The 21,080-nt window shown below is 42.9% G+C and overlaps 1 protein-coding gene across 1 annotated transcript in view; it reads left to right on the forward strand.

Annotated features, from left to right (window-relative positions):
* Nucleotides 1-21,057, forward strand: part of LOC109479558 (nuclear receptor coactivator 2-like) — a 68,311-nt gene extending 47,254 nt beyond the window's left edge. The window contains exons 9-20 of the mRNA XM_019781539.1: nucleotides 7,498-7,673; nucleotides 8,303-10,740; nucleotides 11,196-11,321; nucleotides 11,854-12,078; nucleotides 12,736-13,159; nucleotides 13,585-14,069; nucleotides 14,794-14,857; nucleotides 15,103-15,314; nucleotides 16,082-16,355; nucleotides 16,923-17,098; nucleotides 18,807-18,857; nucleotides 19,917-21,057. Coding sequence (XP_019637098.1) covers nucleotides 7,498-7,673; nucleotides 8,303-10,740; nucleotides 11,196-11,321; nucleotides 11,854-12,078; nucleotides 12,736-13,159; nucleotides 13,585-14,069; nucleotides 14,794-14,857; nucleotides 15,103-15,314; nucleotides 16,082-16,355; nucleotides 16,923-17,098; nucleotides 18,807-18,857; nucleotides 19,917-19,982 — 4,717 coding nt within the window. The 3' untranslated portion in view covers nucleotides 19,983-21,057. The remainder of the gene's footprint in view (nucleotides 1-7,497; nucleotides 7,674-8,302; nucleotides 10,741-11,195; nucleotides 11,322-11,853; nucleotides 12,079-12,735; nucleotides 13,160-13,584; nucleotides 14,070-14,793; nucleotides 14,858-15,102; nucleotides 15,315-16,081; nucleotides 16,356-16,922; nucleotides 17,099-18,806; nucleotides 18,858-19,916) is intronic.
* Nucleotides 21,058-21,080: the final 23 nt, after the last annotated feature.

Raw genomic sequence — 21,080 nt, forward strand, 5'->3', positions numbered from 1 at the left:
CGACAAAACAAGTCTGCACCTCTTAAGTCTCTGTCTGGTGAAACAATTACTGACAGAGAGAAGCAGATGGAAAGGTGGCTTGAACACTACTCTGAACTGTATTCAAGGGAAAATACCATCAACGAGTCAGCATTGGACAGCATTGATACACTGTCTGTCCTGTGGGACTTGGATGCAGCACCAACACTAGAGGAGGTGAGCAAAGCCATTGACAGTCTGCGCTCTGGGAAAGCACCTGGTATGGACGGTATTCCACCTGAGGTCATTAAGAGTGCTAAAGGCGTACTACTGCCTGAACTGCATGACTTGCTGTGTCAGTGTTGGGAGGAGGGAGAGATTCCACAGGACATGAAGGACTCTAACATAATCACATTGTACAAAACCAAAGGAGATAGAAGTGACTGTAATAATTACCGTGGAATCTCCTTACTCAGCATTGTGGGGAAAATCTTTGCACGAGTGGTTCTGGGACGACTGCAGAGACTCGCTGACAGGGTATACCCTGAGTCCCAATGCGGTTTCAGGTCGGAACGCTCCACCATTGATATGATTTTCTCGCTCCGACAACTACAAGAAAATGCAGAGAGCAGAGACAACCTCTCTTTATTGCGTTCATAGACCTCACTTAAAGGCCTTTGATCTCGTGAGCAGAGATGGCCTATTCAAGATTCTTGCCAAGATCGGATGTCCCCCTAAACTTCTCAGAATGATCCAGTCCTTCCACACAGGCATGAAAGGAGTCGTCCAGTTTGACGGATCCTCTTCTGAAGCCTTTGACATCCGCAGTGGGGTAAAGCAGGGCTGCGTACTGGCTCCAACCTTGTTTGGCATTTTCTTTGCAGTCATGCTGAAATGTGCATTTGGTACATCAACTGAGGGAGTCTACCTCCACACCAGATCAGATGGAAAGCTTTTCAACTTGTCCAGACTAAAAGCCAAAACCAAAGTACGAGAAGTACTTATCAGAGACCTGCTATTTGCAGACGACGCTGCACTTGCAGCCCACACTGAGAACAAGCTACAGATACTGTTGGACAAACTCTCGTGTGCCTGTCAGGATTTTAGTCTGACGATAAGCTTAAAGAAAACAAAAGTGATGTGCCAGGGAGTCGATCACCCCCATCAATAACTATTAACAACTATGAGCTGGAGGTTGTGCCCAAGTTTACCTACCTAGGCTCCACCGTGACTAACAACCTCTCACTAGAAGCTGAACTAAATGGCAGAATAGGGCGAGCAGCAACCACCTTCGCCAGGCTACAGAAGAGAGTCTGGGGTAATCAGAAGCTCACAATTCACACAAAGATTGCTGTATATAGAGCATGTGTCCTCAGTGTTCTGCTTTATGGCAGCGAAACATGGTCCCTGTATTCAAGCCAGGAAAAGAAGCTTAACACATTTCACATGCGTAGTTTACGTAGAATCCTAAATATTAAATGGAATGACTATGTAACCAATGTAGATGTCCTCACACGTGCTAGTATCCCTAGTATGTACACACTGCTGAAACAGCGCCGACTCCGTTGGCTTGGACATGTGTGCCGCATGCCTGATGGGAGAATACCAAAGGACTTGTTGTATAGTGAACTGGCAAGTGGGACAAGAGCACGCGGTCGTCCGCACCTGCGTTTTAAGGATGTAGTTAAGCGGGACATGAAGGACATGGACATAGACATTAACACATGGGAGACTCTTACAACAAGCAGAACACTTTGGAGACAGACAGTTAAGAAGGGATTACAACGGGGGGAAGAAAAACAGAGACTCAAATCAGAACACAGACGCCTTAAGCGTAAAGCAAAAACAAATAAGTACATGATGTAGAAGATGATTCTTCTTCATGGTCCTACGAGACCGATGAAATGCCTACTACGTCAAAAACGTGTAAACGGGTTTCGTAAATTTTGGAAAATAATTCCCCAAAGTTAAATTTCTGGTCATGTTTCTTGCAGAGGAATCAGCAGCAAGAGAAGCAGTGCAGCAGTCTGATGTGTCGTCAAGCGGACAGTCTCTTCTGCCCAGTAATGTGCTGGGCAATCTACTCTTAGAGGTAAGGGTTACTTTAACTGCAAATTGGATGCTACCTTACAGCCCACAAATATATTGCTTTTAGACATTTAGATAAAGGGGAAAACAGATAGCACAGTGGAAAACCAAGGCTCAGTTTTTTTATTCATTATTTTGTTCTTTCAGTTAGGCATTGTTATTTTTTATCAATCTCCCCAATCCGTAATTCATAAATGTTTTAAAGCTGCAATGTATAACATTATGATGATGCAAGAAGTCAATTTTCTGTACATTTCTTTACAAAGTACAAAGTACATTGAATCAATCCTCTATTGCAAATAAGTATCAGTCAGGCATGGGAGGTGCCCAAATATTTTCACCATACAAGTGTGTTTAAAGGTTAAAAACACAGCTTTTAGTCATGTTTGTTTACATTCTTGGTATTTTGTGGTGGTGCCACAAAATCAGTGGGCAGTTTTAATGCCAACAATAAATGTCACAAATGTGGAACAATAGCACAGATATGTTGAAAAGAGTATATAAGTAAATGACAATCACAATATGGAGATTATTTCAGTTTAAAAAAAATTCAATTTTTGGTGCAAAAATGTTACATAATGCCCCTTTAACACTACTAATTGATCTAACCATTCTACTTTTATACAGGCGCTGAACGGGTTCCTATTTGTGGTGAACAGCCAGGGCAAGTTGGAGTTCATCTCTAACAATGTACAGAACTACCTGAGCTACACACATGATGAACTGATGGGCTCCAGTGTGTATAACATCATCCATGTAGGAGACCACACACAGTTTGTCAACTGTCTACTCCCCATGTCCCTCGGTAAGGCTTCATGTTGAAGAATTATGTTTACCTCAAGGAAGGGAAACATATTGTTTTCAGTCAGTTTTTGGCGATGCCTCAGGGGCGGAGGCATTTTTTTCTTCTGAGACGCTGATGGAGCAGTCATTATGATTACTGGTGGTGTTATATATCACCATTTAGCAAGGTGGCTTCAGGCTTTATTAATATGATATACAAATGCATTTGAGTAAGAATAAACATAATTGTGTTAACCGAAGGAAAACATATTGTTTTTGCTCTGTTTCCTCTTCTTCTTCACCAAACAAATAAGGTAAATGACCTGAACCAGACGTATGTCACCATGGTAACTTGTGTTAGGTTACATCATGTTGTAATTTTATAGCAGGAGGGATTTAGACTCTAGTCTGACCATATTAATGTGTTTGAGTAAAAATTGACATAACAACTAGTACTGCAAGGTTTAAGTAGTGCTATGTGTATTTACAAATTTTTGCATTGTGAGAGTATTTTTTCCTTTCCCTTTGCAGGTAATGGCGTGGGTTGGGGAGCGGACGCCACGGGAAAGAAGTGTCGTTCGTTCCAGTGTCGCATGATGGTGAAGCTGGAACCAGAAGAAGACATGGAGAAACATCGCACACAGACGCCACAGTACAAGACCATGCAGTGCTCCGCTGTCTACCATCCACACCCCACTAAAGGGAAAACTGAGGACGGCAATGATGGTGAGTCTGAAGAAGTGTTGTTCATTTTAGTGTCACATTGTTGTTCCAATTTCTTTGTGGGATCCTCTGGCACAATGGCAGAGTGCTTGACTCTGAACCAAGAGGTCCCGAGTTCGAATCCTGCCATGCTACCAATCTTGTGCCCTTGGAAAAGGCACTGAACACAAATTTCCTCACTTAACTCAGGTGAAAATGAGTATGTCTATTGTCTGTTCGTGTGTTTGTCTTTTGTGTTGGTCATGGCATAATAGTAAGTTGAAAAAGTGTGTTGTCACCATGTGATGTGAGAAATGTTGGGATAAAAAAAGTCTACCAGGACTGGGATTGTGTGGCATAATGGGTCCTGGATTCAAATCCACCACTATGGACCTATGTTGCACCATTGGGAAAGGCACTTGACAAAGTGGCAAGGTGGTTTAGTGGATAGGGATGTTGACACAGTATCCAATGGTTCTGGGTTCGAATCCCTAGGAGGGCTCTATGTTGTGCCCTTGGGAGTGGTACAAATGCTATCCCTGTCCCTAGTACTGAAATGCTGTCCCTAGTATTGAAATGCTATCCCTGTCTCTAGTGCTGAAAAACTATCCCTGTCTCTAGTACTGAAATGTTATTACTGTCCCTAGTACTGAAATGCCATCCCTGTCCCTAGTACTGAAATACTATCCCTGTCCCTAGTACTGAAATGCTGTCCCTAGTATTGAAATGCTATCCCTGTCCCTAGTACTGAAATGCTGTCCCTAGTATTGAAATGCTATCCCTGTCCCTAGTACTGAAATGCTATCCCTGTCCCTAGTACTGAAATACTATCCCTGCCTAGTACTGAAATGCTATCCCTGTCCCTGTCCCTAGCACTGAAATACTATCCCCGTCCCTAGTACTGAAATGCTATCCCTGTCCCTAGCACTGAAATGCTACCCCTGCCTAGCACTGAAATGCTATTCCTGTCCCTAGTACTGAAATGCAATCCCTGCCTAGTACTGAAATGCTATCCCTGTCCCTAGCACTGAAATGCTATCCCTGCCTAGCACTGAAATGCTATCCCTGTCCCTAGTACTGAAATGCAATCCCTGCCTAGTACTGAAATGCTATCCCTGTCTCTAGTACTGAAATGCTATCCCTGTCCCTAGTACTGAAATACTATCCCTGTCCCTAGTACTGAAATGCTATCCCTGTCCCTAGTACTGAAATGCTATCCCTGTCCCTAGTACTGAAATACTATCCCTGTCTCTAGTACTGAAATACTATCCCTGCCTAGTACTGAAATGCTATCCCTGCATAGTATTGAAATGCTATCCCTGTCAGTAGTACTGAACTGATATCAGGAAAGAGACTGTTATCTTGTATGTTTTCTGAAGTGATAAGTCAATCCATCCACAAATGTCAATGTCTTATGGCTATATGATAATCTGTGATATTCCTGTTTAGTTCCAGAAGCATGTCTGGTATGCATTGCCAGTAAAGTGGCGGAATCAACCGACGTGGAAGCAGTCATGCCGCTAGAACAGTTCTCCACGCGACAGGACATCAACGGTAAAATCCTCGCGGTGGACACCAGCGGACTCAGCACGTCCGTACCGCACGGGGAAATCGTTCGGCGCTGTCTCACGGAGCTGTACAAGGACTGCGAAGCCTGGGTCATGTCCAAACACCACAAAGAAGGTGGGAACTACTTTCATTGTCTTTTTGTCAACCAGGGATTTTTGTCTTAAGTTCCTACACTGTCTTGGTGTATTGGGTAGTGACCATCACTGTTTCTAAAGCCCTTGGGCCACATCAGTCTTCTAGCAGCCTGGACTTTTTTCTGTCATGTCAATTTTGTTTGATGTAAACAAGGACAGTCCCTTTATGATGACTGTACTTGACAAAACATCATTTTGAGCACTGAAGGTGCAACAAGAAAGTGCAGAAATCTTGACCCTCTGAAATGCTATTTTCTGCATTTTGAGGGCCAAATTTTGGTTTAGACTAAACTTAGTGTAATGAAATCTTTTTCCATATCTTTACACACTGTTTTTGTCCGTCAAAGATGACAGATTGATTAAACTTTTTGTTCTTCATGAGAGGTAAAATTCTGTCAAATGAGGGAAAGAGGGATGCTGGCTAGAACACTGGGCCTGCGTATAGTTGTTGTTTTCCAAAGACAATAACTGGATAGTGAGTGAATGAGTGAGTCTTTAGATTATCTTAAAACAAGGAATAACCTTTATTTTATTTTAGTTTATGTGTGTATACGCACTCACCGGACAGATGGATCTGTATCAGGTATCAGAAAAGGTGCATTTTTGTTTTGTCTTAGACTAAAGCTTGCATGGAAGACTGTTCTGTATCTGTTTGCCATGCAATTAGTCTGGTGGTGGCTTGGCCAAATGAAAGAATCCTTGCTTATAGGAAATAGAGACAATACTATTTTTTTAAAGATCTTACTATGGTTGTTTTTTTTAGTTAAAAGTTATATTTCTTCTGATTTGGTGTATAGAGCTGTGCCTGTCTCTGTTTGTAAAGCCCTTGGCCCACACAGTTGTTGCTTTTCAAAGATATAAGCCCCTGTCACCACACATTTTGGCCGATGTTCAGGAGTAGTCTGACCTCATTTAGGTCACTTCTAAAGTTTCTATATGAATCCAGTTGAAATTGAGTTAACTTTAAGTCAAATTTGAACCCTGAAGACTGCTGACTTACTCTCGAACACCAGCCAACCACAGCTAAACCTCCCGTCCACCCCCAAATGTTTTTTTTAACATTTTGAAACATTTGGCTGGTGCAGCAGAACTGTAGCCAACTAGGCCGAACACCAGCCAAACATAGCTGGCCTTGCTTCCGACCTACTCCTATAGCTATAGAGACTAGTTAAACCTTTAATTTTGTGGCTGACATATATTCTACACACAGCTTGCTGCATACATGTACAGTTATATTCTATACGTAAGATGACTTAAGTTTTGTTTGATCTAAGTTGTAGTAGACCATACAAAAGTCCCTGTACCTTTGTCGAGTCAATGAGTCAAGTTTTCAAAGTCAGGTATATTTGATTTTTGCTGCGTCTATAGTTGTGTTGACACAGCATTACATGCCGCATGGGTGATTTATTTGTGACATTAGACAAAAGTAGTACTGTATTAAAGGTGTTATATTAAGGCTAACGCTACACAAACACGCACCCCTGTACAATATAAACGTTGATTGACCGGCATTCATTGCGGTAAACAAACTGTGACGTAATACTGCAATAGGTGCATTGCTGTCATCTGCTTAACACGCCATCTTCTGTCCTTACAGTAATGGCATGTGGCACAGCTACAAGTCAGATCTACAAGTTCCAGCTCCCGGGAGGTAACTGGGTCCACGCACAGACCAAGAGCAAGTTGTTCCGAAACCCTGAGACCAAGGAGCCACAGTACATCATGTCTATGTACTCTCTCATCAGGTGAACGTTTGTTTGTTTGTTTGTTTGTTTGTTTGTTTTATTAGGATCTCCAGTAGTGTTACATAAATTTCACACAATTCTCCTGGAGTCCACAAGGGTGATGTGGCAAATCGTGGGGGTTCACCAGGCATCCATCCGGGTGATTTGTACTGAATCACCAACTTCCAATATTTCGAAGTTGGTGATTCACAAAATTTTTGTCAATATGATTAGAATACAGAGCATTTTATGTGGTCCAACAGCTATAAAATCTACACTGACAACAGACAATCAAAATTTGAGTCAAGTACATTGTTAACATCTACAATCCTTCAAGTTAGTGCACTGTACAGATTCTGAAATTGTCACAATGCCATTCTACTTGGTACATGCATTATGATCAAACAAAGTGAATACTTACATTGATGTAGAAATATAGTACATCCTTTTTAACAACAAGCATGTAACAAGACATTCTAAACAAAATCTGTCCAAATTTTGAGGAAAAAAATTGACTTTTCATATTATTTTGTCCACAGAGACAGCAATGTTCCCAATGTGCCTGTGCAAGGGACCATGACTGACTGCATCCTTCAGTCCATCCTGGGTTCCTCCAGTTACATCCCTGGACTGTCCTCCACATCCCAACCGTCTGTTACCATGCCGACCAACACCAGCAGCCAAACCATCAGCAACCTGCTCAGTGCTATGTCAGGTATGGGTTAAACATTTTTCAATTTCTTTATTGCACTATTTCAAATGTACATCAGCAGGGGGAGAATAACACTACCCCCTGATCATGAATTGAGTACCATTTGTCACATTAAAAAAAATTGAGGGACAATACACGGACATCTAAATAAGGTATAAGACATATACAAAGTAATTAAAATGTACACAATATCCATGCTGATTGCATCCAGTCAAGTCGGGTTCAGTTTATATTGAAGGAGAGTTACAATGTATAATTGTAAAGTCTGATGGCGCAATACATGAAAGACTGCTGCAGTCATTTGGAAGCACTGCTGCAGAGTTTGCTCTTTGCTACACTCAAGAAGGTTTTATTTTATGTCTTTGTTTCAGGATTATTATTATGCATTGTAATAACTTTATCTTGATGACTGTTGTTCATGGTCTTTTTGTAGTCTTTTATTTTATATAATTGTATAGTATTCATGGAACTTTTGAAGCCAGGATTCTTTCCTGTTGGGGAAAAACAAGGATTCAGGAAAACACAGCTCAAGGTATATTCAATTTTGCCAAACACTTGTACCAGTAAGTTGATGAATAAAAAGTATAGAAGGTTATGAATTAATTTTTATCTGTTTTTACTTCCCCTTTCAGGTAAAGCTATGAGTGAGGTTGTGGAAAGCGACAAGCCGCCCCAGTCTAAACTGATGCTACAGATGCTGATGAAGTCACCCAAGGGTTCTGAGCAGACCCAGCCAATCACGTCCTGCACAGAAGACGTCATTGCCACGGAGACGGTGGAACGTCCGAAACCCACATGCACAGCCTCCGTCGCACCTTCGTCCCCTCCCGTACTAGAGAAGGAACCAGCCCCAGTGGAGGAGGAGGAGAAGAAGGAAGAGGAAGAAAAGTCACCAAAGAGCGTTGAAGTGCCTACGTCAGGTCCGGAGAAGACAGCGACAACGACGGAGAGCAGCCCGCCGAAGTCTAGTCCCGCCGGGAGCTCGCTCACCGTGTGGAGCAACCTCTTCAAGGGCCACCTGCCGCTGTCCAGCCAGCAGGAGATGGTGGTGGGCGTGCTGCACCAGCTTCATTCACGCATGCGGAACGTGGACAAAATGAAGCAGCAGCAGCAGCAGGAGTCCCTGGCGTCCATGTCCAGGAAGTCTCACGACATCTCGCGCCACCCCCGCCTGCACAGACTGCTCACCCAGGAGCTGAGCAGACCGGGTTCTTGTGCTGACCTCTCCATGTTTGAGAGCGAAACGGTATCCAGCTCTTGTGGGGACATCCCCAACGAGGTGTTCACGAGGGAAGACAGTCGGGAGTCCGAGTCAAACGACAGCCGCGGTGGTGGGGACGCAACTCTCCTCCACAAGCTGCTGGAAACCAGACCATCCATGCCAAGCCCAGAGTTGGAGATCCCCACAACGTCTCTAGCCAGTGGCACAACTACCACCACCACGGTTACAACGCAGTCTGTGTCGACTATTGCCAGCCCTGCGGCTACCATGTCCACTTGGAGCACAGCACGGTCGGGACAGCAAGTTGCTGTCGTGCTGCCCGAGCAGCGCCATCCTCAGATGGACAGCTGGCAGCAGGAGAAAGAACACAGCAAACCTAACAGGGAGAAGGCTGGCCCACACAAGCCCATGCTCATGGGAAAGAACTCCTTCTCAGAGGAGCAGAACGTTTCTGTAGACAGCACAAGTTGTGACGGCATGTCGAAAAACGTGTCGAAAACGGGGAAGACCGTTGCCGGACACACAGCGAGCAAAGGGAAAGGACTTCAAATGACAGCGCCGAACAGTAGACAACATGGTGAAATGTCGGGGGCCCTGAGGCCGCCCAACTGTCCAAACGTGAGCCCAACAGGTCTGGTTCCATCCGCCAAGGGAGTGGAGCCGACTGTTCAAAGCTTGAATCAAGGCAATACAGCAACTCCGGTCGGTGAGGATGAATTGACAGATGCTGCATTAGAGACGCCATTGCTACGACAGCTGCTTAGTACTGACAAGCGAGGTGAGAATGACTCCGGACTGAGCCCTGAGGAGAGAGAAAGACAGCGGAAGGAAATACTTCTTGAGAAAATGCTCAAAGATGATGACTCTCCGAAGACCGGGGCTACCCTACCTGGTCAGCAAGCCACCGTCAGGATGGCTGACAGCACAAGCACAAACGAAGATCTAGAGAAGAAGGAGAAACAAGAGCAAGTCAATAAAATCTTACAGAATCTCCTAGCTGCTACCGGCAGTGCCCCACTAGACACCATGCCAAGCAACGTAGCGGATTGGGACGACGAAGCTCTTCTCGATCTTATAAAACAGGAGGGCGACAGCCTACTGAACAGTATACAGGGTGGTGGTACGGGTAGAGGTGCGGGTACGGATGTCACGTCGACGCAAGACACCATGCAGTTCCACACGGCTGGTGGAAACGTCGGGCATGTGTCCATCATGCCGTCTTCGTTCCCTCAAGCCGCTCTCCCAATCACCGCCACCGCGGGCGCCAACTTAAACCTCGGCATACTCGGCGCCTCCAACACCCCCCAAAGACTCAACCCTGACCCGCCAGGTTCGAAAGGACTCAACAACATGGGCGCTCCGGCAAGCGCGGGAAGTCTACAGAACAGCGAACAGGTCATCGCCGAGTTGGAGAGCCTTCTCGGTCTCCAAGGAAACAACAGTCTTCTTGGGACGCAGCAAAATCCGGGAGTGAATCGCTTTAACCAAATGGGCAGTTCCGTCATGGGGTGGTCCGAGCCTCCGCAAGGCGGCGACCTCGTCGCCCAGCTAGAAAGCGTACTGAAGAGCGACAGTTCTATTCTGTGTGAAATCGATCAGCTGCTTGGTATCGCGCCATCGGGCGGCGGTGTCCCAATGACACCCGGGACAGAAAGCGGAGACTTCTCCATGTTGGATGGCGGAATGGACGGTTTGCAGTCCTTCCCACAGTTGGGTCCAGGTAGTGACATGGGTGTCGGCCAGCCTGTCGTTGGACCAGGGATGGTCGGTCAGGACCAGGATCCCACCCAGATCCCCCTGTCTCCTGTCAGAGGCCTGCCACCCAAGCAAATGCCAAACATGGGCATGGTGAGTTTGTTGGATTTTGTTTGAACCTTAATTCTTTATTTATGAGACTGAAGCTCAAATTGAGGTCATGAAGAAGAGGTATGGGTCAGACAATCATAATTAATGCTTATTACTCTTGGTTCCTCTATTTCATTGGATTCATGGTTAGTAACACTCCACTCAGACAAGAATGTTTTTGCATTTCACTCCATACCACAGGGAGTGAAATATATTGTTTTTCCTGATCAGGTCACTCACGTTCTTTTTCTCCTGTGATTTTGTCAATTAGATTTAACTATTTCTAGTCTTAGCATGAATTTACAAGGAGGATGTTTAAGCTTGGTACTTACTAGCAGGGCACTTCAAGAATGTTGATGCTTCTTTCTAAATTGGTGGAGGTTTTTGCTCAGAAAGTGTTTTTTTCTTGTAGTCTAATTTAAGTTGATTATGCCATAATTCATCCTTACTTTATACAGCAGCCAAACAGAAGTCTGACCCAGGGCCAACCCAAGGTACCCAACACAACCTCATTCCCTGCTGGTGCCAGTCGACCCAGCATGCCACAGCAGCAGGCAATGGCGATGGCCAGGAACCAGGTAATGGTGAGAGACAATAATACATTGTAACTTGTCAGTGTCACAAAATTATGCCTTAAAATGTCATAATCTCGTAATTTATCACAGAATGATGCAATTTTTTTTTCATATCTTGTATAAGATTCTGTGTCGTACTGGGATGTACAAAATCTGTATTAGGAAAAAGATGTTGTGTTTCCTGTTTCCCAACTGACCCTAGAAAAAACTGCCAACTGTGGATAGACTTTAATGGACATAAATTTTTTGAGCTGATCAACCTTTTCTAGCTCCATGATCTGACACCTGAGTGATGAAATGTTTTCCAACATTGCTATTGAAAATAATATATTATTAAGTTTCCTCATGCAAGTTTTCTTTGTTAAACTGTATTATATAAGTTGAATTACTAGAGATTGCCAAAGTCTGAAAAAAAGAAAAAGATCATCCCTACCTATACCGATCCCTAATTTTTTCAGGACTGAAACAGAAAACACTTTTTCCTAGGCCTTAAAAATGAGTATCTGAACTGACATCCACCTTTTTCTTTTCTTTTTTGCAGAGCAACAGTCGTCCAATGATGCCTCACACGCAGCAGCAGCTGTACAACATGCTGCAGAGGAGACAGTCACAGCTGCTGCTGCAGCAGAGACAGCTGCAGGCCCGGCTGGCCGCAGCAGGCGGGAACTATCGCCTCCCCAACCTCAGTAACGAACAGCGCCTGCAGTTACAGAGGATCCAGTTACAGAGGAGGCAGGCACTGGCACAAGTACAGGCTCAGGCACAGGTCTGTACATGTACAATGTACACTTAAGTCTTGCATTTTGTAGATAAAAAGTTATTTACGTTATCATTATAGTAATTAATATTTGATTCACCAACTACAAAAGCATAGTGAGGGGTTTCTGTATCTGTGTTGACAGCCACTAAGTCTTGAAGAGTATGGTGTAAGGCCTAGGAAAAAAAATGTTGATGTGTGTTTCATGTTGCCTGACCAAACCTAGAAAAAAACTGCAGACCACACCAGCTTAAATGTTGGTATGTGAAACTGAATAGAGAAGGAATAATGAATTTATGTAGAAGACTGAAATTAGAAAATATGGAAGACAACATGCACCAATTCAAGGTGTTGGTTCTTGGATTTAAAAAAAATATGCTTAACTGAAAAACATGTACAAAACAAATAAAAAGCTGGAGGACCAGGTTGATACTTTTGCCCACTTAGTATTTCTGATGATGATGATGATGAGTATTTCTGAGTTAGTACAGTCTATTTTGCTCCTTGTCCTTTGTGTTTATGATTACACTTGATATGCTTTTATCCAAAAACCAAGAAATCCACTCTGCTTCATACTAGCCTACATTGTAAATAGAAATGAGAAAATAATTGCATCTAATGCGTATCTGATGGATGAAATTTCTATTGAATTTCTTCATTTTCCAGGGAATGGCATCCAATTCGTCAGCGGCTTCACACATGGCCGGTCGTCCCAACAACCCCCTGAACTTCCCCACCGGTGGGGGCGGAGTCAACTTTCCCCAGGGGGGTGGGGCAGGCATGAACATGGCCCAGCCTGGCAACGCCATCAATGTGCAACAGGCAGGGGGGGTTAACATCCCCCAGGGTGGGGGTATCAACCGTCCCCAGGGTGCAAATACTGCCCTGAACTTCCCCCAGGGTGTTAATAGCAGCATGAACCATCCCCAGGGTGGTAGTGGTGGTATTAACCTCCCCCAGGGGGTAAACGCAGGCATTAACCACTCGCAGGGCGTTAATAACAGCATTAACCACCCGCAGGGTGTCCAGAGCAACATGAGCTCACAGAGCTCAGTCTTCCCATCACAACAAGGTGGCAACATCAACCAAGGTGAGATTTTTACTTCTGTGTATGGAAGTTGTGTTTTGGGTGGATAAATTTGTGTGGGTTTGTGTGTCTGCTTGTCTAGAGTATACATGTATGTAGGTTTGCAATGTGTGGATGGGGGAAAATCAACAGGCAGAATGACAAGAGGGTGAAAAAGGGGAGACATTGGAAATGGTTCAGACTGGAAGCCAAGATTACATGAGTCTGAAATCTTTTTCTGTGTATTGTAAAATATGCCAGTTTTGCAATATTGCATTTGAAATAAACCTTAAAATCATGTAACATGAAGTTTTAAAGATACGGTGCCATTGCCGATGTAGAATATGTATTGTACAGTGACCAGTTTTTTATGATATATGGAATCCGATGCTTTTGTTTCCTTCTGTTTGATTTTTTGTGACTTTTTTTGTGATTTCTTGTTGATGTAGGTTTTCAAGCGAGAGCGGCCATGTCAGGGCAGCCCCCTCAGCAGCTGCGTGCCCGCATGGTACGGCCCGCAAACCTGTCAATCAACCAGCAGATGATGGGTTCCAACATCCGGGGTCAGAACGGGGGAGGCATGATGTCGCCCAACGCCATGACATCATTGGTCAGCATGACCCCTGGTCCCATCGTGTCGCCCAATCAGGTGGCTCCGCCCAACCAAATCTCGCCGTCGGCTCAACTGATGCCGCCCAAAACGATGTCAATGCAGTCGACCAATCCGATGCCGGGAAACCAAATGGGGCCGCCCTTGATGTCGCCCAACCAGATGACCCCAAGGTCAAGGACACCATCCAGCCCGGGGATGACATCACCCAACCTGATGACATCACCGAACCAGATGGTGCCACCCAATCAGATGGCAGGAAATCCTGTGACATCACAGGGGGGAATGGTTTCTTCTATGACACCTCGGATGCCTTATCGACAGGTAGTTTAGCTGTTATTTCTCTTTTTCGGATTACTTTAGATTTTAATCCTAAAGTTACCCAGATACCCAGACCCCCATGAGCTCAGCGCTACCTCTTCAGGGCTAGTAGCCTTTTTGACCGCCAAGCCAGGCCCCAATGACTGCACGCCGCGGGTAGCTTTTTGTAGACAGTATAGTTTCCTTGCTCACAAGCGTCGTGCGTAATAGAAGACTTGGCGTAATACAAGAAGTCAGCGGATACAGGGAAACCAGCTGGAGATAGGTCCGTGGAATAGCTCGCCTGTGCTTAGTAAAGGCCAGGGTAGGAAGATCACCCCCAAGCCGACCAAAGGTTTGGTACCCAGGCTATCCTAAAGTAGCTGTTTGGCTACCATTTCTGTTGGTTATAGGGTTTTGTACTGTGGTAGGGATGTTGAGTCATTCATAATTTGATACGGAAGAACAGTGACTTTGTCATGTACAATGTACATTGTGCTTAGATTTCAGTATGCAATGAAGGGCATTAAAGTTGACATACAAGAATCTGAAGCAGCCTCCTGTATAACCATCAAAACAAGAGGCTTTTTCATAAAATTTCTTTCTGACATGAAACATTTGAAAGTAGAGTATGAAGATATCAAGAATAGGATGACAACAAACATGCAAATAATATCACTTAAGGCTTTAGGTTGTTTGTTGTTGAGATTTCCAGTTTACTGCAGTGTATTTTCTTGTTAAAAAACAGATGGGCCCTACGGGGAGTTCCATGATGAAACAGCATCCATCCAACATGCACACCATCCAGCAAGGTATTTTTGTACTGTATTTTGTATTTATTAGAAATGAGATTATAGTGTTTCAGACAGTCAAGGTTTCACAATTTTGCCCCCAGAACTACTACGATTTGCACTTGAAAGATGTTTCATTTGTCAAACAAATTTCAGATGACAGTAAATTCAGGCTTGGTGAAAGACTAATTTTTTTTACATGTAAATTGTCCATGTAGGGAGTGGAATATGAATGAGATGTATTTTCTTCCAACCTTGCACCACAGGTGGATTTTCAGGCCCACATCAGTCCCAGATGGGCGGCCCGGTATCCCAGAATGCCTTGCCGGTACCCAGGATGCAGCAGCGTTCTGCGATGGGACAGCCCCGGATGGGTCAGACAGCCATGCCCGGGCTGGCACAGCTGTCCCCCAGGCGCGCTCAGGTTGCACAGGGGGTGGCCTTCTCTGTGCAAGATAGGAACCAGGACTTTCCACTGGTAAGAGAGAGGCCAGTATAGAAGATTACCTGTGTGTAAAAATTTTCAGTTCAGTTTTTATTCGCACTTTAAAATAAAATGTAACAATACAGATACAAGAAAATATAAATGAAATGTAACAGTGCAGGGAGGCCGGAAGCATAAAATGCTTATGAGGAGGCCTCCCTTCATAACGTGATTAACAATTCAAATAATTCGGATGAATAAGAAATAACTTAGGTAACGGGTAAATGAAACAAAACAATAAAATACAATACGATACAATACTAATTTGTAACTACAAATGTATTTACAAAGAAAAAACAATTCTTCTTTTAACTACCCAAAACCTACAAGTTTTGGAAAAGTTAGGACATTTCGTCTTCCATCATACAAAAACCCTTCAGACATACATTTGGTTTTAGACATAGTTTCAGACAATTACTTTTCATTATGTAGATTTTTAAGTTATTCAGTACTCTGTTTCAGTGTTCTTTTATCCTTGTTATTTGCAATTAGCCTTCAAGCATGAATTTGCAATAAACTTATCCTAATTATGCATTATTTTTGTATATATGCATAATTTTTTTATGTTACGTTTTTTTACAGTTTTTTTTTAATCACAAAGTTTTCTCACATATATTTAAAGGCATACAATGCAGTTTCAGGGCAACAAAACAAAAATTATTTTGGATAAGAAAATATGTCTGATATTGACATTTACTGGGGTCATTTCTTACCACAAGATTTAAGCTAATGCTTGAATTTTTTTTTTTCTCTTATTCCAGAATAACCAGATGAATCAGGGGAATGCTGGTGGAATGGCACAGTCTCCTTTCAACCAGCTCTTGTCCCCAACATCCTCTGGTCCCGGACAGCTCTTGTCCCCGACGTCCTCTGGTCAGCTCTTGTCCCCAGTGTCCACTGGTCCTGGTCAGCTCTTGTCCCCGGTATCTTCTGGTCCTGGTCAGCTCTTGTCCCCAGTGTCTTCAGTACCCCCCAGACCCAACTTTATGCCATCTGCTGTTACATCAAGCAGCAGCCAGATGCAGTCATATGCTGGTAAGTCATGACTCATACATACAGCAATTGGTTTTCATTACAGCATTCAAGCAAGTTCTCATTAAAGGTCCATGTTCAGAGTTAAAACTTTTGATCCAACACAAGAGAATTGGTCTCACCTAGAGCCATTGACACTTGTCACCAGATACATGTACCTTTTCATTCATTCATCCATTCACTCATTCATTCATTTATCTTAAGATAAAACACATCAGGGCTCGAAATCATTTTTGGGAAAAGGTGTACAGGTGCACTCACAAAAACATTTTTTGGAAGACAAAAACAAAATATGTTTCATTGCTAAAGAAAAGTACTTAGTCTAAATGATTTTATTATTTTTCTGACACATACAAATTGTAGTTGTTAAGAATATGCTGTACATTACTACATTTAACATCTTTACATTGTGTAAACCTACAAAAATATTTGGGTGCACTAGACAGGTGCACCCACAAAAAAAAATGGTGCACAGCTCCCAATGTGGGTGCACTAAGGTGCACATGCACATAGTATTTTGAGCCCTGCACATATTTTGTACATGTAACTCCTCTTGTCTGGACCAATCAGGTGGCAGAGCGGGACTGTCCCTCCCGACCAGTGCAGGACTGATGAGTCCCCTGGGGGGACCAGCCAAGAGCCAGTTTGGGGCGGAAGCCCTCAGGGACTCGGGCGGGGCCCTGGGCCCGACGTCTGATTCAGGTAGCTCTCTTGGTGAATCAGGATGCTCACAAAGTGACTTGAAGGTATGCATGTGGTGATCTGGACCATGATTCGCTAATCTCTCCCGCTCCGATTGCACCCTTTTGATGATACTTGTTTAGTCATGAAATGGTTAATGTTTAAAGAGTTGGACTCGGAACCAATAGGTCCCAGGTTCGATACCATGCCCTGACGTTGTGCCTTTGGAAGACTTAAGGCACTTTGCACTACCTTCCTTTCGCTGACAGTGCATGGAGTGAGGCCCATTGAGCCTCTTAGGCTAATCTGTCTAATAAAAGTATTTAATAGACTAAGTAAATGTGTGCAAAAATCACACTATGGATTAGGTGCGCCAGTGTGCCAACATCTGCACATTTGCCACCAAGAGCCGTAAGAAAAAAACTTAGTTATGAAATACTTCAGTCAGCCAACTTTTCATTTTGGTCATGAGGTCTAAAAATGTATGACAAGTCGGCAGGGACCTGATTTTATAGCAGGAGGCATTCACAGTATTTTTACTTCAGAATCAGACTCAATAGCAATAGAAGAAAACTGATAAATTCTTCTAGTATCATCAGAAGGGTGCATTCTGGCCAACAGTCAATTGTTGCATGCTCATTTTTGTCTCAGGCACTTCTGAAACACTACTGCTGCGGGTATGTGTCCATGCATGACCAGGCACTTGTCCGTAGTAGTAGTGGTGTCAGTTGTCCTGATAATTTCATGTATCAGTTTCAGTGTTATTGGACTGTTGGGTTGTTGCCCCCCTCCCCTCGCATGATTTTCTGTGAATCATACTCTAATGATGGTGTACTTGTGGACATGAGTGAGGTTTTTTGCTTTCTCTGTTTATACAATTTTATGTTGTTTTGTGCCACTTCTCTCAACAAATGTAACACCTCAAGAGAGAGAGAAAAAAATATGAGGGATCTTGGAATCATTCAATCATACCAAAAGAGAACAATAAGTCACGTGACAAGAGAACTCCAGGACAAAATTTGACTTTAGCGGGTTGATGTCAGGAGACAGAGTGTGTCTCAAAAGCTCCCCAGTGTAGCAAACTCTTTTTGCTTTGTGCATTGTGGTGGGGTCGTGTGGCGCAGCGGTAGCACGTTCGGCTCAGGACCTAGAGGTCCTGGGTTCGATCCCCACCCATGTCACCGATCTTGAGCCCTTAGGAAAGGCACTTTACACAGCTTTCCTCTTTCACTCAGGTGTAAATGAGTACTACCTAGCTTCGGTTAGGGATGTCCCGCGGATAGGATGTTAAATGAAGGTCCCGTGTTTGGGGAGAGCCACACCCCACACATGTTAAAGAACCCACCACACCTTTCAAAAAAGAGAAGGGGCATGCCCCAGTGTGCGATGGTACAAATTCTACAGTCTGGAGTCTTGCCAAGAATTGGCATGCCAGAATGATCCGTATGATGATCGTGGGCATTAAAGGAAAGACAATTATTTGTCAAAAGTAGGATTTTTGTGTATTGTTACAATTATTTGTCAAAAGAAAGTAGGATTGCATTCCTTCTTCAAAATGCCTCTCTCTCTGATGTCTTACAACTTGTTCTCATGTATTGTTACAGTAACTGTACACGTCTTTTCTATGTTCTTGGTGTGAAATATTCTGGACCTATTGCATCATGAAGGGGACATTATTGTTCCCTTTGCTATGGAAAGTTCTGGTGTATTTTTGTCTCCAATGAGTGACATTGACCTCTAGTGCTCATGAGTTCTGGATCCTTGTGTATTTAGGAGGTGGTAAGAAGCAGTAGTGGTGGAAATGGAGGCAACGATGCAATGAAGGTATGGAATTTTTCATTACTTCACACAATAATTATGTTTTCCATGTAAATCCCCTGTCGTATGTACGTAGTCTCCAAAATACTAGCAGAACTCCCCCCAACCATGCTTAGGAATGCATGTAGCTTGGGAGCTAAGTTGGCTGTGGGTGGATGGTGTCTTTATTCTTTATTTCAGTCATCCATGGCCCATATAAAAGAAAACATATGTCAAATAGAACTAGAAAGGTAACATTTGCAAAGCAAATGCATAATGTTTACCTTCGCATATGTTCTGCTCTGTTAATTCTTACTCAAATACATTCATATATATGGTCATACAGGAGTATAAATCCCTCCTACTATAAAATTGCAACATGGTGTAACCCAACACCAGTTACCATGGTGAGAGACGTCAACAAATTAGGTCATTGGCCAGGTCAGAGGTCAGTGTTTGGAACGGAAGAAGAAACGTAGCCAAAACAATATGTTTTCCTTTGGTAAACATATTAAATATAATACGCATTACATACGCATAGTGGTGCATACCGGTTCACTGGACTTGGATCCGGACTTGTAAAAATGTTTAGGTTCAAGTCCAAAAAAACCTAAAAGTCAAGAACCGAGTCCGGACTTATCACCATAAAAGACCATTTCACATACTCCTTTTCTTTTTAAACCACCTAAAACCTTCCGTAGATTCCAAAATCTTTGCTGCAAAATGAAGAAAACATTGCCATCGGGCATCGTCAAGTACCAGCCTCCATTTTATATGGCCAAAGTTTCACCCAGACAACATTGCAAGGTTGCCAACATGCAATTTTGTATATGCCATGGGTTTAGGTCCGGACTTAAGTCCGGACCTGAACCTAAACCTCTGGACTTGAATCCGGACCTGAACCTGAAATTGGGTTTAGGTATGCATCACTACATACGCATGTAATAATAACAATATAAAAATATGAGTACAGACAGACACAGATGTTGCAGAAGAATCTGTTGCAGAAGGTTGGATTTGAGAACAGATTGGATGAACTTTATGATGATAACAAATTATGAATAATCTTTGCTGTTCTTTTCACAGCAGCAAACCAGCTCTTCGGACAGCGAGAAAGAGAACAGCTTACTGCTGAAACTACTAATGGATTAGCTGTCTGATCTATGGAACAGCACCTAATCCTCTTCATGTGCATTTTATCAACTCTACACCCACATAATGCACAGAATACAAAATATTGCCGCTAGCAATATGTATTAATTAATTGACTAGTTGAATAGTGTCGACATAATTGTTGTAAAGGAAAGAAGTTGAACATACATGCTCTAACTCTTTGTGTAATTATTTTTAATTTCTGATATTGTTTAACAAACTTAAAAGTTAAAAGATGCTGCAGAAAGTTACAAGAGACTAGTGACTTAGGGTCTAACCCTATTGTATTATACAGGCTTAAAAACTACAACTTTCACAGTACAATAATTATTTCCATGTAGATGGAGTGGTGATACTAAAACTTAAAGCATCCATTCAATGTAAAAGACGCACATGTAAAATGTACAGGTACATGTAGGAATGACCTACAGGAAGTGATAGCTTGACCTACAGGAAGTAAAATGAACAAGATGACCTACAGGAACTAAACCTCGGAAGTGAAAATGACTTTATGAAAGACTTGCTTGCTTTGAAACGAAATTGTTAAGTGTGGTTAATTGGAAACTGATGGAAGGAATCAATGTTGGGATAACGAGTCATTCCAACGTTTGATTATGGAAAATGCCTTGTACAAGAATACATTCACTAACTATTATATCAAAACATAATACAGTAATAGCAACGTTGACTAAAGTATAAGCACAATTTACAGATATGACACAGGAAGATTTTAAAAGAAACTTGAATATCATCAACTAAAGGTATTATATGGCAGAACACAGATTTTTTAGCAGGGTCCCCAATTTATGTTTCTTTGTTTTCTAAATTCTAAAACTTTGAGGCCTGCTCTAGATTGGTCTAGTAGAAGGTAACTCAATTATCCTGACATCAAGACTCTTCATTTTAGAATTTCAATGGACTTAACTAAAATGTCAAAACTTATAACATACATATTAGACGAGACCATGAAATCTCGTAGGCTGGGGCCAAATACAAATTTAATGATAACTTCCAAAATAAAATGGTACCAGCTGTAGTAAAAAGTAATCTCTATTTCTATGAAAACATACTATAGAGGTCAATCTCATATAAAACCAA

This window comes from Branchiostoma belcheri, unplaced genomic scaffold (assembly GCF_001625305.1).
Source record: "Branchiostoma belcheri isolate BF01 breed outbred unplaced genomic scaffold, Haploidv18h27 scaffold49, whole genome shotgun sequence".
Taxonomy (NCBI): Eukaryota; Metazoa; Chordata; class Leptocardii; order Amphioxiformes; family Branchiostomatidae; genus Branchiostoma; species Branchiostoma belcheri.